The 13,552-nt window shown below is 43.4% G+C and overlaps 1 protein-coding gene across 2 annotated transcripts in view; it reads right to left on the bottom strand.

Moving 5' to 3' along the window:
• DOCK9 (dedicator of cytokinesis 9) overlaps positions 1-11,388 on the bottom strand; it is a 989,328-nt gene extending 977,940 nt beyond the window's left edge. For both annotated transcript variants that reach the window (XM_069205169.1, XM_069205175.1), the window contains exon 1: positions 11,047-11,388. In XM_069205169.1, the coding sequence (XP_069061270.1) occupies positions 11,047-11,163 (117 nt within the window). In that variant the 5' untranslated portion in view covers positions 11,164-11,388. The remainder of the gene's footprint in view (positions 1-11,046) is intronic.
• Positions 11,389-13,552: the final 2,164 nt, after the last annotated feature.

Raw genomic sequence — 13,552 nt, 5'->3', positions numbered from 1 at the left:
CAGGAGGATCTTTCTTTAGGGTTAGCTATGACATGGTTGTCTTATGTTTCAGCATACTAGATGGCCTAGGCTCCCCTGGAAATGGGGAACAGGTAAGTTATGCATACGGCCTGACAACCTTGTTCTCATAGCCAAAGCTGGTGGGTTTCAGGCTATGTTTTCTGAAAGTGTGTGAACAATGTTGTAGTTCTGCAAAAAGGGGTTTATCCAGGCACGGATCTTTTTTGCCAACCCCATATCTTGCACCACTTTGTGAGACCCTTAGGAACATTTGGGACCATCTTTCACCTGTGTGCTGATGATACCCAGATGTACCTGAAAGTCTCCTAGGTGGACGACATTACCCTTTTCACCAGCACCTTGGCAAAAATTCAACAGAAAACAGAATTCCTTCTTAAATTTCTGAATAAATCCAACCTACCTGTACAAGAATGGATCAAATCCTTCTCTGTCCTGGAGTGCCAATCCACCATTGTTCAGAACTCCTAGTCGCTTGGATTCATCCTCAACAATCAGCTCAACCTCCAGAGACAAATCACAGCCATGGCGAAGAACACCTGATTCCAACTAAGGCTGCTCTGGGGTATAGCGGGGGTGGGGGGGGGGGGGGGGGGGGGAGAATTCAGGCAGCTCCTTCCGGAACAGAACTTAAAAATCAGTTGTTCAGGTATTGGTTCTCTTCAGACTAGACTACGCAAACTCAATCCTCTGAGGCATACCAAAAGCACAGTTCGTTCTCCTCAGAGCAGTACTACACGAGGTTCCCTGACTTATAACTTCAACAACCTTTGGAAAGAATAAATTAAGTTTGTTGCAGAGGACAAGTAACACAAGTAGCTGTAACTGGGGGATAAGCAACTGCGCATATCGTGCCCCAGTCCCTGGTGTTACTAAGAAAATTGTTTACAGTACAGATCACTCTCGGATGGGGTGTGGATGTAACAAGGAACTGAAAGGACTGGAGCATGGCGGCATTAGTTGTTCATTTTGTCAATTAAGTGTTACTTTCACGTCACACAAAGCTCGGACTGACAGTTTCTGGCCACCTTACCTCTACATTAAACATCTAAAATGAAGTTAAAAGAACGGAAGCAACACATTTAGTAGTAATACCGAGGCTCGGGAAAGCAATGAACATATTCCCTAGGCATGAATTGTAAGATAGCTGTTCATCATTCTGGAAAACTCTGCTGATTGAAGTGTGGCCTTCGAGCCGGTAACAAACTGGCTGCAACTTATCGCTGAGGCATTTATATAGCTCTGAAAGCTCTTTACAATAAACCTCCAGAGCAGGCCGAGCAACCTAAAGCCTGCAATCTGATTAATGACTAAAGTGACTGAACGTGCGAGACAATGATCACGCAGAGTGGTCCGCTCTCCAAGGAGCAGGGACTAAACAAACAAGGCCTCGATTAAATGCCTGCCTGCTGCAGCAACTGCGCTACTCCACTCCGAGCTAATCAGCGCGTGCCCGGGGCCTCTAAAAGCTCGTGAGACATGAAGTCCTGGTGGGCCCATTTTTACGTGATGGTGCAGGGGGGTTGTCTACTAGCGATGATAGACCCCCGGCATTCATGAATGCTCGACTTTCGAGAACTGTCAAAACCATTATTTAATTTGGCCGAAGACAAAGCACCCTGGATGCGAGTTAAACTGCATGTTACTAGTACCTTTCTCGCTTCAACTAATACTCAGATGATCATTTTGCGGTTTCTAAGTAATTAATGCACAATTGCCGTTAGTTTCAGAGGTCTGTCTGCTTGAACGTCTTATTAATAAGACTCCATGTCATCAAACACCGTGCTCTGAACTTGGTTTTCATTTAACATTCCAGTGCAACCTGGGAGTTCTAGTCCTAGTCCACACCCGTTGATCCAACTTAAGTAATACATCTAGAAACAACGATTTGCATAAGAAACACTGCTACTTTTTCCAAAGCCACTTTTTTCAATAACAAATCAACGCATGTATTATGCTGACAACAGAGCTCCCAAAAATATTTTTACAAATTCTAAGGTGTTAACACGGTTTCCAGAACAGGAGCAGAGTAACATCTTGTGGTCTGTCAAGTTAGTAAAATCAACATCTACCACCGATTTTGAAGACTGTCTGAAGCAAAGCCATGCCTATTCTTCGCTGGGATTGACTGCCTACACTTCGAGTGCAATCCAAGTCGCATTTCCATCGGATTCAAACCAAATGATAAGGAAGAACTGCCTGAGCCTGTGGGAGGTAGCCAGATAACCGGGCCACTGGAATTATGAGGCAGACTTTACAAAATTACGTGGCAAGAAATGGCAAATTATGAACATAATGCAGCACGTTTCGTCAAAGTATCACCTGATTATTTTGCCAAGTCCTCACCTTGATGCCTTTTTAGTAAGCAGCAAAAATAGCGAAGGTGTAGCCAGAGCTGAAGTAGTTACTATCCAGTTGCATATGCGGTTACATAGTCTGAAAAAGATATACAAGTTCTAAGAACTCCATATGTGCAAATATTATTGTCCATCCATTTGCATATGTGGTCATATAGTATAGCACTCCATTTATACAAACACCACTGTCCATGTTGCTAGACAATGCTTAGAATAGTGTACATAACTAGGCAGCAATCTTAATTTGCCATTTATAATGTTACTTATCTGTGCTGCTTCCAGTGTCAGAACTAGGAAGGGAGGAGAAGCCACAAACACATAAGCAAGACTATAATTTGGAAGATACTATGAGGATTTGATTATGTGCATAGGATACCACTACTCTTTTTTGGGTGTAGATGACGCAGCGGAGCAGCTTTCCTGGTATCACTACTCCCTCTGTTCTGGATGAGAGAGAGCCACCCCTCAAGTGCAACCCCCTTATAGCCTGCGCCAACTGGGGAGAAATAACCTTTTCTGTCCAGATTACACTAAAAAATTCAATTTTCTGGGTACATGCTCTCCCCTCTAGGTACCGGGATCCCACTCATGAGCAGGGTGTCCCTGACAGACATGACCTCCTGGAGTAAAGTGCCAGTTTTGTAGACTTGGAGGGAGGGAGGGAGGTTCCATTATTATTTCACCATGATCAAACTGTATTTGTCAAATCAGGAGCTTCCACTACAGTGAAGCCATGTTGGTATGAAATTCACAATCCTAGTTTGTTTCTTTACTGTCATAATTTTACTTTTTATAAGCATAATGTATATATACACAAATGTTTTGCCCAAGATGACAATTATTTTTTCATGAAAGATAGAAGCTGGGTTTCCCAGCATGCTCAAAGCACGTGTGTGAGGTCTAGTGTCGGCAAAAGACAAGTCATTTTTGGCCGCTAAATATGAAATCATGCAAACTCCAATTATAACCCTTAAATACATTTAGCACCAACCCTTTTCACTACTAAAGTATAACCAAATTAATATGGCAAGCAGGCAGACATACTTCTACTTAAAATCACCCCTGAGAGTTTTGAAACCACATTTTTTAACAGCATACGTGTCCTAACATAGTATGGCACGAAATGGCAGTACCAATATCCAAGATAAACTCTTCTCACTTCACTGTGTATATTAGAATAGGTACTTGCATGCGACAATGTGATAAATAAGCTATACATAAATTCTCTGGACGTAGAGTACCCCACCCTTGTTCCCAGCTGCTCTGTAACCATCCATCTACCTAATACCTCATCCAGACATTCCAGACATTCCCTAGCCCATTCATCCAACTATCCAACAGTTGGCCCATTTTCTTATTAAGGCATTCATTCATATGAAATATGACATGCGTGATATTTAGAAAACACCAGTGCTACTGTCTTTTTCAAGTCGTTTACATATTTGGATGATGGATATCCTACAATCACATTGAACTGATACATCTATTAAACATACACTATGCAACATTCTTGTTTAAAAAAAAAAGATTTGGCATTTCAATGGCCAAAATGGTGTTCATAAAACCAAACCTAAAACAGGCACCGGCAAAGCCAATAGGTCTGGCATTAGCCACCACTCTTATGACTTTTCATTAATTGTTTTATTTTGTCATGGTTTTGGTAAAACTTTACTATTGAGGAAGCTGCAGGCCCTCATCAATAAAAAAAAATGAACTGAAGACAAAAATATGTTTTTGGTCGAAAAAGGCACATTTTGCCACAGTAGTCCCTGGCATTTCAGGGAACTAGCCTGTGTATGGATGCGCTCTTTGCGAATTACGCCACTCGCACTGAAGTTAGCCATGGCTAAAATGGGCTGACCCATTATGCCATTTTGTTTGCGGTAGTGGGTGGAAAAAAGGTGTAAGTGACAAAATAGACGAACAGATGAAGACGGCTGGCTAAAAGCCTCTTTAAGGAAGTGTACTATTATATGTACAAACACGCACACCATACATATTTTACACAGAGGAAGATAATTTTCTGTTTTACTAATACCTTTGGCGCCGTTTGATGAATATTCACGAAACTTTCCAAAAAATGTTTATCCACCTCAACAACTTCCTTGTACTTTTTTAGGGTGATCCTTCAAGTGGGGACCGATATAATGGGCAGCGATGTCATCTATGATGTCATTTAACATGTAAGTGATGTGGTATGTGAGGTCATAAGAAATGCATACTGGGGGCACAAGATATAGTTAGCACGGTAATCTATAACAGGTGAATGAGTGTTTTTTCATTCTTAAATGTTGGCTTTCTTTTTTATTTCTACGCCTATTATGCCACTTAAACCTTTGACTTTTTTTCATCGACTTTCTAGTTTTTTTTTTAATGTAAGCTAAAATCTTATTCCCTTATCGATTACATCACTGCCACCTTTGTTTTTTTTTCAGTGAATATAATTTTATTAAAATCAAAAGATCTTGGGTAAAGTCAGTTCCAAAAAGATCACGACCCACCGTTGCGTGGTTTAGTTTAGTTCTCAGTGTTCCTTCGCCGACGCTAACTAGAAGAGTGGGCTGTCGATATTTTGTAAAGCAAAAAGCACACATCTATATAAATACAATAACAATTACATCTTCAGGGAAGTATTGTTTATGCTTGACGAAAACTCGACTGATAGTGATCACTGTATAACTTATGCAGACACCACTGCAAGGAGCAGACCAGAAAGAGGGCCAGATTGGTCTATAAGGTGTCTGATGGGCTGGTCTGACAGATCAGTCTGTGGGCTGGTTGTTTAGCAGCTTGTGGGCCACATTTATGGCCACGTAGGCCGGTTTTTACTGTAGATTCCCCCAAATTATCACAAGCATTGCCTCCATCAAACACAAATGCATGCAAGCTGCCATACCTTGCAAAATACTCATACAGCGTGTTGTGTTTACAAATTCACAACTGGCCTGATTTGCAAACGTGGGCCACTTCTTTTTTTATTAGCTACCAGTTAGCTAATGAGGGCCACTTTTATTTTGGCACCTGAGCCTATTTTTTAACCACAGTCCGACAGTGAGAAGAAATAACAAAGAACTAGCACAAACCGATGCAGCGCAAAAATAATACAAAAATTGAGTTTTGGAGTGAAGCCATTGTCGCTAGAAGATCTGCGAGTTTAGTGGGAGCCTTGATTGCACAAACGGGAGGGTATAAAAGAACATTACAAAAATGCTCAGCATTCATAATAGTGATATTCAGGAGGAATCACAAAGGGGCACCAGTGCACTGCTCCCAGAATTAGCGGAAATTCCACTTTCTACTGGAAACAGGTTTGAAATTTCGTCTGCATGTGTATGGATAATCACCAGGTCTCAATGTTTTGACATATTTACTATAGTACAAACCAGCAACTAAATGTCTCTGGTTTCATCACAGGCCTTCCACGTGGGCCACCTAGTTTCCAGCCTTGGAAGAAGCATAAATTCTCAACCAACATGATATACATTTAAGAGCGAAGCCATCATTAGCGCAGCAGATGCAGTAGAACCAGGACATAGGGGAGTCCAGGTTTCAAGGAGCCTAAATCACGGCTCTCTTTTGCCAGCCAAATATGGGTCTTGGACACATTTTCCTTCCTTGCTTTAGGGCCCATAGCACCATTGCCATGCCTCTAATGAGCATACAGGATTAAAAAAAACGCACACATTTCACTTCGTATATGGTTTATATAGATCATGCTGTGATTGGTGGTGTCAAACAGAACGTCACTTGTGATGTCATACGAGTTGCAATACATTAGGGTGAGCTGGGAAAAGAGGTAAGACTACATAGCTGCCTTACAGGGCACATTTTTGCAGTTAACATGCTGACATTATCGCCCATTTTTTGGGGTCTGGGGTTCAAATAATCACAATATAGCTATATAGCGTAGTGGTATGCTAATCATTTAGCTGTGAGACTTAGGTATGGTTATTGGTCCTTCTAAAAAATAATAATAGTAATAACCCATAGGCAAGGCAGAGGTAGGACTAGGACAATGGGTTTATAATTGTATTCTGCTGAGACCATTGGGACCACTACGCTATGTAGATATACTGTGATTATTTGAACCCCAGAAAAGTATTCTGCTCTACAGGGTTTATTATGCTCAGTTTCAAGTTTCGCTCTGGGCGCCCACTGGGAGAGGGCACCCAGAGAGTAACGTATCTGGCATCCAAGAAGAGACAAATCATTAACCCTGACAGGGACTCAGTGCCACTCACTGAGGATCATAGACTGTTAGGGGGTCTTCAGGCTTTCTAGAACTGCATCATATAACCTATGAATTTTGGAAGAAATACTCCTCCCTAGTTAATGTTTTTCCTTTTTTTTATACTTCTGTTGCAGCTTTATGTCACCAATCAAGATCTTTGTTACTGGTGTTATAGCAGAGAGACTGCCTAGTTGCCACCCTCTAAAGATTCCATTGCAGACCCCCCTAACCATCTTGCTGACAGTCCACATGCAGTTGAGCATGGGATCCTTTATCTAAACTCCACAGAGAAACAGCATAGTACCACCAGTTCACTTGTAGTAGGGTCTTGCTTTCTACACCATGCCTATGTTCACCACCATCCACTCAGGATCCATGCCACCTATGCACATCATCTCGGAGTGTCAAATGGACTAACACTGTGCGTAAGAGTACAATTCTGGGTCAAATCTTGAAAAGGACTGTAGGTGCACCTCCGGTGCAGACATGGTTGACTATTGCATAAACCACTTCTCCTAGTTAGAGGGAACAAATCCTTTTCTCACCAATGCCCCTCTCTACCTGACTGTTTGTTGCTACTGCTTACTATGCCACTGATGCTGTGCAAAGGGTAGATTGTCTTTTCTCTACCTGAAGTTTCAGGTCAGGTCCTCATCCATCTATTCACCCTATTGTCTAGGAATAACCAGGAGAAGCACTCTCACCTATAGACTTTCGCACATCAAAGTGGGACCCCCTGCACACCCTCCACTGAAATCTGTTACATACGTCACATGCACCCAGGCAATACTCTACCTCTCTATCCTTCACTCAGCCAGTAGACCCCAGAGGGGATTGCGAGGAGGAAACTACCATTCCAAAAGCAAAGGGTCTCCATGACTACACACACTAGCAAGTGCAACTCTGAACATGAAGCAGGAGCCAAGGACAAGACCAATACTTAGCTATTCAATATAGTAGTGAAATCTACTATGGCCACAGTTAAAAAATTAAAAAATAAAAAAGAAACGTACGTGTCCCTAATACCTCAAGCCCTAGAGGCAATACAAATAAGACAACTGTCTACTACCTCTTCTGCCTAGAAGCAGCACATACCCAGGCATTGTAAGCCTGAGGAAAACATATGAGTTAAGAAACATATAATATTAGGGGTGGGTGATTTGGGGAGATTCATAAGTAAAGTAAAACATTTTCCTTAAGTAAAGGTATTTGATTACACCCTTGAAAATGTCTTGCATCAAAAAACGACACCATATGAAAAAAAAGAAAGTTCCAAAGACGCTTGGTGGGCTTAAGCAGATAAAAATGAAAAAAATCTAAGCAAGACCTGTGGAATAGCAGGCAGAAAATGGGCAACATCGATGGTCTTTGTAATTTCCAGGTGTAACGGTAAGCGCACAAACACCTTTTGAGTTATCAGATCCCAAATTCACATAATTTGCAGAACATAAATAAGGTTTGCAATGCATTTTTCAACTTTTGAAGAAGATCACAAGTCTTAGCTTAGAAATTTTGAAAGTTCTGTGTATTGGATTTGTCCTCTTGTGTCATTGAAAACAACAAAATTGACCAACGCATGTCTCTCCTAAAATGCCAGTCGACAGGGAGACCAAAACACAGACATTTGCTAAGCTATTAGACTGCTGTACTGCTGAAGAAGAGCTGACATTTCAAGCTTCAGGAAAGTCCTTTAATATCCTATATTGCTAACAGACATTTAGGTATTTTACACAGGCCAATACTGCCAGTTCTGTGCATAGGCACTCTTTTCTTCAGTCTAAAATGTCTTAAGCATGAACTGCACTCAAAAGGTGCAATTCACCTGCAGGTGACTTACAAATACTGGAGCCCGTGAAACAAAATATAAAGCAAGTCCATTTTATTCAGCGGCAAAGAAAAGATGCTCGAAAAAATAATTTAGGGTGTGGACAGCTAACCAATAGTTTATTTTACAGACCTTGCGAGCTGCCTTAGTACTCACTTTGTATTTAAAAAAGACAAAAACAAAAAAACGGGAAAATGCCATAGAGTAAATGAATGTGTCAATCACTGCTGCCATGCGGGTTTCAGTCAAATGAATCAATGGATGAATAAATGGAGAATTTATACAACGTATCTGTGCCATGTTGCACCGCAAAGCATTAAACATCGACCAGTTTCTACTGCCAACAAGCCAGCTGTAAGCCAGATATAGGATTTTTCAAAAATGCCCCATTGTCATCTTCAATGTAGTAGACAACACTAAATAGCCATATGTCTATCAAATTGTCCCCTATTCTGACATAATGGAACCTTCTCCTGGAATGCTCCCCTCACAGAACTTTAGGTATTGAAGTTTACCCTAAAGGCCCACCTCCTTGGCCTCACAGAGTTGCATGCTGGCCATCCCCAAAGAGGAATCCACACATCATCCCCACCAATGGCCAGCTCTGTAATATAACACTCATATTTATTTTGGAATATTTGTTACCAATAGTTTTTAATAATATGCATCACAAATATGTTACCAGTTACATTCCTATGGATAACCATGGTTTATTTAGTTTTCAATTTAAAATGCTTTGCTTCCAAACAATATGCAACACTGTCCAAGTGGAACAAAGAAACCCACAATTTAATTCTGTGACATGACTTAAACCAAGAATTTGATATATGTGCAACCCACAAGATTTAAAGCTCAAGCCCTGCAGAGCTGTCTCCACCTTCAGCTTGCCAGATGGGGATAAAATATGCAAGTTTATTCCACCTGCTCACGCTACAACCTGCAGTCTTCCAATCAAAATCTACTTACCTCTCCCAAACCGCACTCTGCGACAAAGATTTTCGTCATTCTCCCTCCTTTTTCCCACCCCAATGCAAAGCACTTCCTTCAATAATCAGAGCCAGCCCCTCAATATAACAATTTGAAACGTCCAAAATAAATCATCTCCTATCACTAGAAGAGTGTAAGGCACTTTTGACCTTTTTATGGCCAAAGCCGTTGAATCCAAGTTGGTTTCTGAGCTTGACTGACTGTTCATCTTTCCTGTGTGTATTTTACTATAGTTCTTGCAAAACACTAGTAAACACAAATTAGGTAGTCTCGGAGTACTTTAGGATCAGATACAATTGCTAGAGGGTGCACTAATAGGCATGACAAGCAACATCCAATAAACATGTAAATTGATAACTGATGCTAGTCTTGGAAAGAGATAATAGACATTACATTGACCCCCCAGAGGTTAGCAAATGCGGGTTTTAGGAGTCTAATCAGAATTCAGTTCATATTAGTAACTACGTCTATGTTTTCTAGCGAAAAAAGTGACAGGCATTACTAACAACGCAAAGTCTTAAACTTGGATTGTTGCAAACCATGCTATCAATGTTCTCGAGTAAAAAAGTTCTGGTAGCAGGGCCATGCTATGAAAAAATAAATTCACATTTGTCATATACTAGCAATAAGATTGTATATATTGGAAACACATACTTTGAACATGAATATACCAGGACCAGTGCTTGAAATGGAAAAATAAAAGTGCAGGTACTCTGTTACGGAGTACCTGCTTGTTACTGAGAATTGCTGGTACTCTCCAGTAAAAAGTATTACGCTTTTCTTGAGAAGTGAAGGTACTCTCCCTCTCCAAATAAAAAAGTGCCGGCACTCCGTACCAGACAGTACCGGCCCATTTAAAGCACTGGGACCACTGAAAAAAGGCCATGCATGCTTCACTAATGCACACAGCAAAGTTGTACACTTTATTAAAACTGGGCACTCTGCTGTCGAGTAGTCTGTAGTAAAAGAAGACAATACACTGAGCAAGGCGAGGAAGGGGTACGTTTATGCACAGTGCAAGACGACGTGGGGCAGCAGAGTCAAAACACAATCCAGGTGGTTTTGAGAAGACACAGTCAGTGTGTGGTACAGTCTATGTGCCTCGCAAGTGGTTGCAGTAGGCGGTCCGTATAGGGAAAGTGGTGGCAATTCATCAACAAGTGCAAGGGGGGTGGGAGCCCATGTACAAAGCAAGCACGTTACGGAAGTACAGTCCAGGCAAAGATCAAAAAGACAATACACGTATAGTAAGGGAGAAAAGGAAATGATAGTTCGGGCAAGTACTGAGGCGTGCTGTGGCAATATAGTATAGGCACGAGAGCATTCCATGCTTACACGGGACAAGAGTTTGTGTGGATACATTTCATTCATAGTAGTGGACAGTCATTGGACAAGGTAAGGGGTCTGGTGAGGGACAAGGTGGTGGGGGACAGGTAAGGGGTCTGGTGGGGAACAAGGCAAGGGGCCTGGCAGGGGTGGCAATCCAGACTCAACAGCAGTGTTTTGGGGGGTGGCAAGTCCTGCTAAATGCAAAAAAACAGCGTGTCCATTTCAAAGCAAGCGTACTAAGTTACACCCTCCACTGGTGCGCTGAAGCTAATGGGCAGTTGGGAGAAGAGTGCACTCACCAGCAGCACTGAGCTCCGCACCACCTCGGACACGCTCTGCCGCAGCTCGGCCGCGGTGCCCGGTTTGCTCAACGCCCGGGTGAACTTCCTGGTCTCCATGGGGGCGGCGTGAGACATGAGGGCACGGTTAGTAAAGGGACTCCAGTCCCGGGGTGTTAGAACAGCCCTGTGAGCTGCATTAGCGGGTTCGGTGTCGCAATGGGGATGCCCCGGTCTAGCGCTGTCATCGGCTACTCATCCCGGCCTGCACTGCACCTGGAACGCGTGACGCACGGGGATCCCCGGAAGAAGCGCACGAGCTCAACTACAATCCGGCCAGGTCGTCCGCGCGCGCTCGCTGTCTCCTTCTGAGGCGCGCGAACACAGAGCCGGTGTCAGTTTACCTCGGGACTTCCAGAGCGCGGCCGCGCGCTTATGGGCGGGGCGGCGGCCATGATCAAACCAGGCTTGTAATAAATACAATATAATGCTCTAAGGCATGATTGATTCAGTTGCCTTATATCAAACAATATAAATTGTACGCTTTATTGCTTACGCTTTTTCCTGAGACTTGAGCAGAGCTGTGAACTCATTGCCTGACCTTTGAGCCCCCCCTCCCTTTTCAAGACATGACTCCGCCCATGCGCTCAACTATTCAGTTCAGACGTGCTGTTTACATACACTCGAGGGCGCGCGCCACTCATTGTCATTTCGTCTTTGCGCCGCCCACCTGTCATTGCCTGTACGAAAATGCCCGCCTGATAGCCAATTCCACCAACCCGGGGCTACTAACGATCTGGAAGACAGCCTGTTGGCGGAGGTATAGTGGACATATGGTCTTTTCTTTCCCAGAGCCAACCGCGCCTAGGTGGGGTGGAGTACAAACCGTCAAAACACCACCTCTTAACACCATAATCTAACCCCGGTGTCAGGAAGGGTGGGTAGTGGCAGGGGGCGGGGCTGTGCCTGCCAGTCCGCCCACGCCTTTGGAGCTGGGACCACGATCTCCCTTTTTCTGAACCCGGCTTTGTTCTCTTTAAATTATGCACACAATTGTCAACCCGACCCTTGAAAATAGACTGTGCGCCTTTCGCTCACACGACGTCTGTACTTGGTCAGTCTTTCTCCTCTCCTCACTGAGAGCACATATGCTTACTTTCTTCTTGACATACACAGAGAGGAAGGGTTTATACATTTTTAGATTATTCATTTTATCTAAAAATATAAAGCGATTACCTTCATGGAATACGAGTGAGGCAACTACTGACCCTGACACTTTATGTGACTGAACACTTAATAATGGTAAGCAGGACTTGTGGCAACTACGACCGGGGTATTTGAAAGGATTTCTGAGGTATAGCCATCACCTGTCTCAGGAAAATGTGTATGTGTTTTAAGATTCCGGAAAAGTGTTTTATTTTAATATGATTCTGTGTAAAATCTCCATTCTTTTTAACATGGCAATTGTGCATTTGTTTGCTTTAATCATTTAGAAATAACTCAGGTCAGTGGTTCTGAACCTCTTAATTTATGTGGACCCCCACTGAATCACTACTGGAAATCAGGGACCCCAACTGAGCCATTATTTGCCTAAGCAGTTTCTATGAATTGAACTGTAGTGGCAAGTATGAAGGATGCGAAGGAGGCAGATTTCATGTTAATATCTTTTATTCTTGCCACAAGAAATAAGGCCCACGAGCAGCCGGCCGGCCGCAACACCGCGCTTTCTTCGCGCCTCTGCCTTTCCGCCGCGCCGCCCCCTGACGTCACGACCGTCCTCGTTACAGATTGGTCGTGGCGTCATGAGGCGTCTAAACATAGAAGACAGACTAGCTCTGTCCCTCCGGCCTCGTGCGTTAACTCACGTACGACATCTCCCTTTTCAACAGAACAAGAAACTTAAGGAACTTCACCTCATAACAAAATCTTCGAACCTCTTGGGTGCTCGGATACGCCTAATTGGCCTGCTCGGAGTAACATACTGAAGTGAATTCGCCTTGACGGCGCACGCATCCTCTAGGCTTGACCCCATTACATTGTGACTGTCGCTCTCCACAGATTCGGGCCTGCAGCCATTCTGTCCTGAGGCAGCCGTCAAGCCACGCCATGCCTTCTCGCATCGCTCCGCACTCGCCTGTCCACTTATTCCTGGCCTGGAAGGCGTATTCACACATTCCTCCTCATCAATGACTACATCCCTGGCTTCGTGAGTTTGCCACTCATCAACATCATCCGTGCCTTCGGCCCCATCCACACGGACATCTTTCATGATGATTTTCTCTTGCCCAGCCTTGAGCCTAACTATGTCGTCCTTGCTCCGCCACCCCGCTCCTTCCAGGCAGACTGCCCCTCTTGTCACTCCTTGCACACGCACCGGGGTTTGAAACACAGACTCCCCCTTCATCACCCTGTTGGGTTTCTTCACCAATACCCAATCCCCTTGCGCTATATTTTTAGTTTTGGCTCTATTCACCATGTCAGCGTACCTCTTATTGTTTTCCTGTTTGGCCACTATTCTTGCTTTGAC

This window comes from Pleurodeles waltl, chromosome 8 (genome assembly GCF_031143425.1).
Source record: "Pleurodeles waltl isolate 20211129_DDA chromosome 8, aPleWal1.hap1.20221129, whole genome shotgun sequence".
Lineage (NCBI taxonomy): Eukaryota > Metazoa > Chordata > Amphibia > Caudata > Salamandridae > Pleurodeles > Pleurodeles waltl.
Note: the sequence above shows the minus strand (reverse complement) of the source record. Positions and strands in the feature narration are given on the sequence as shown.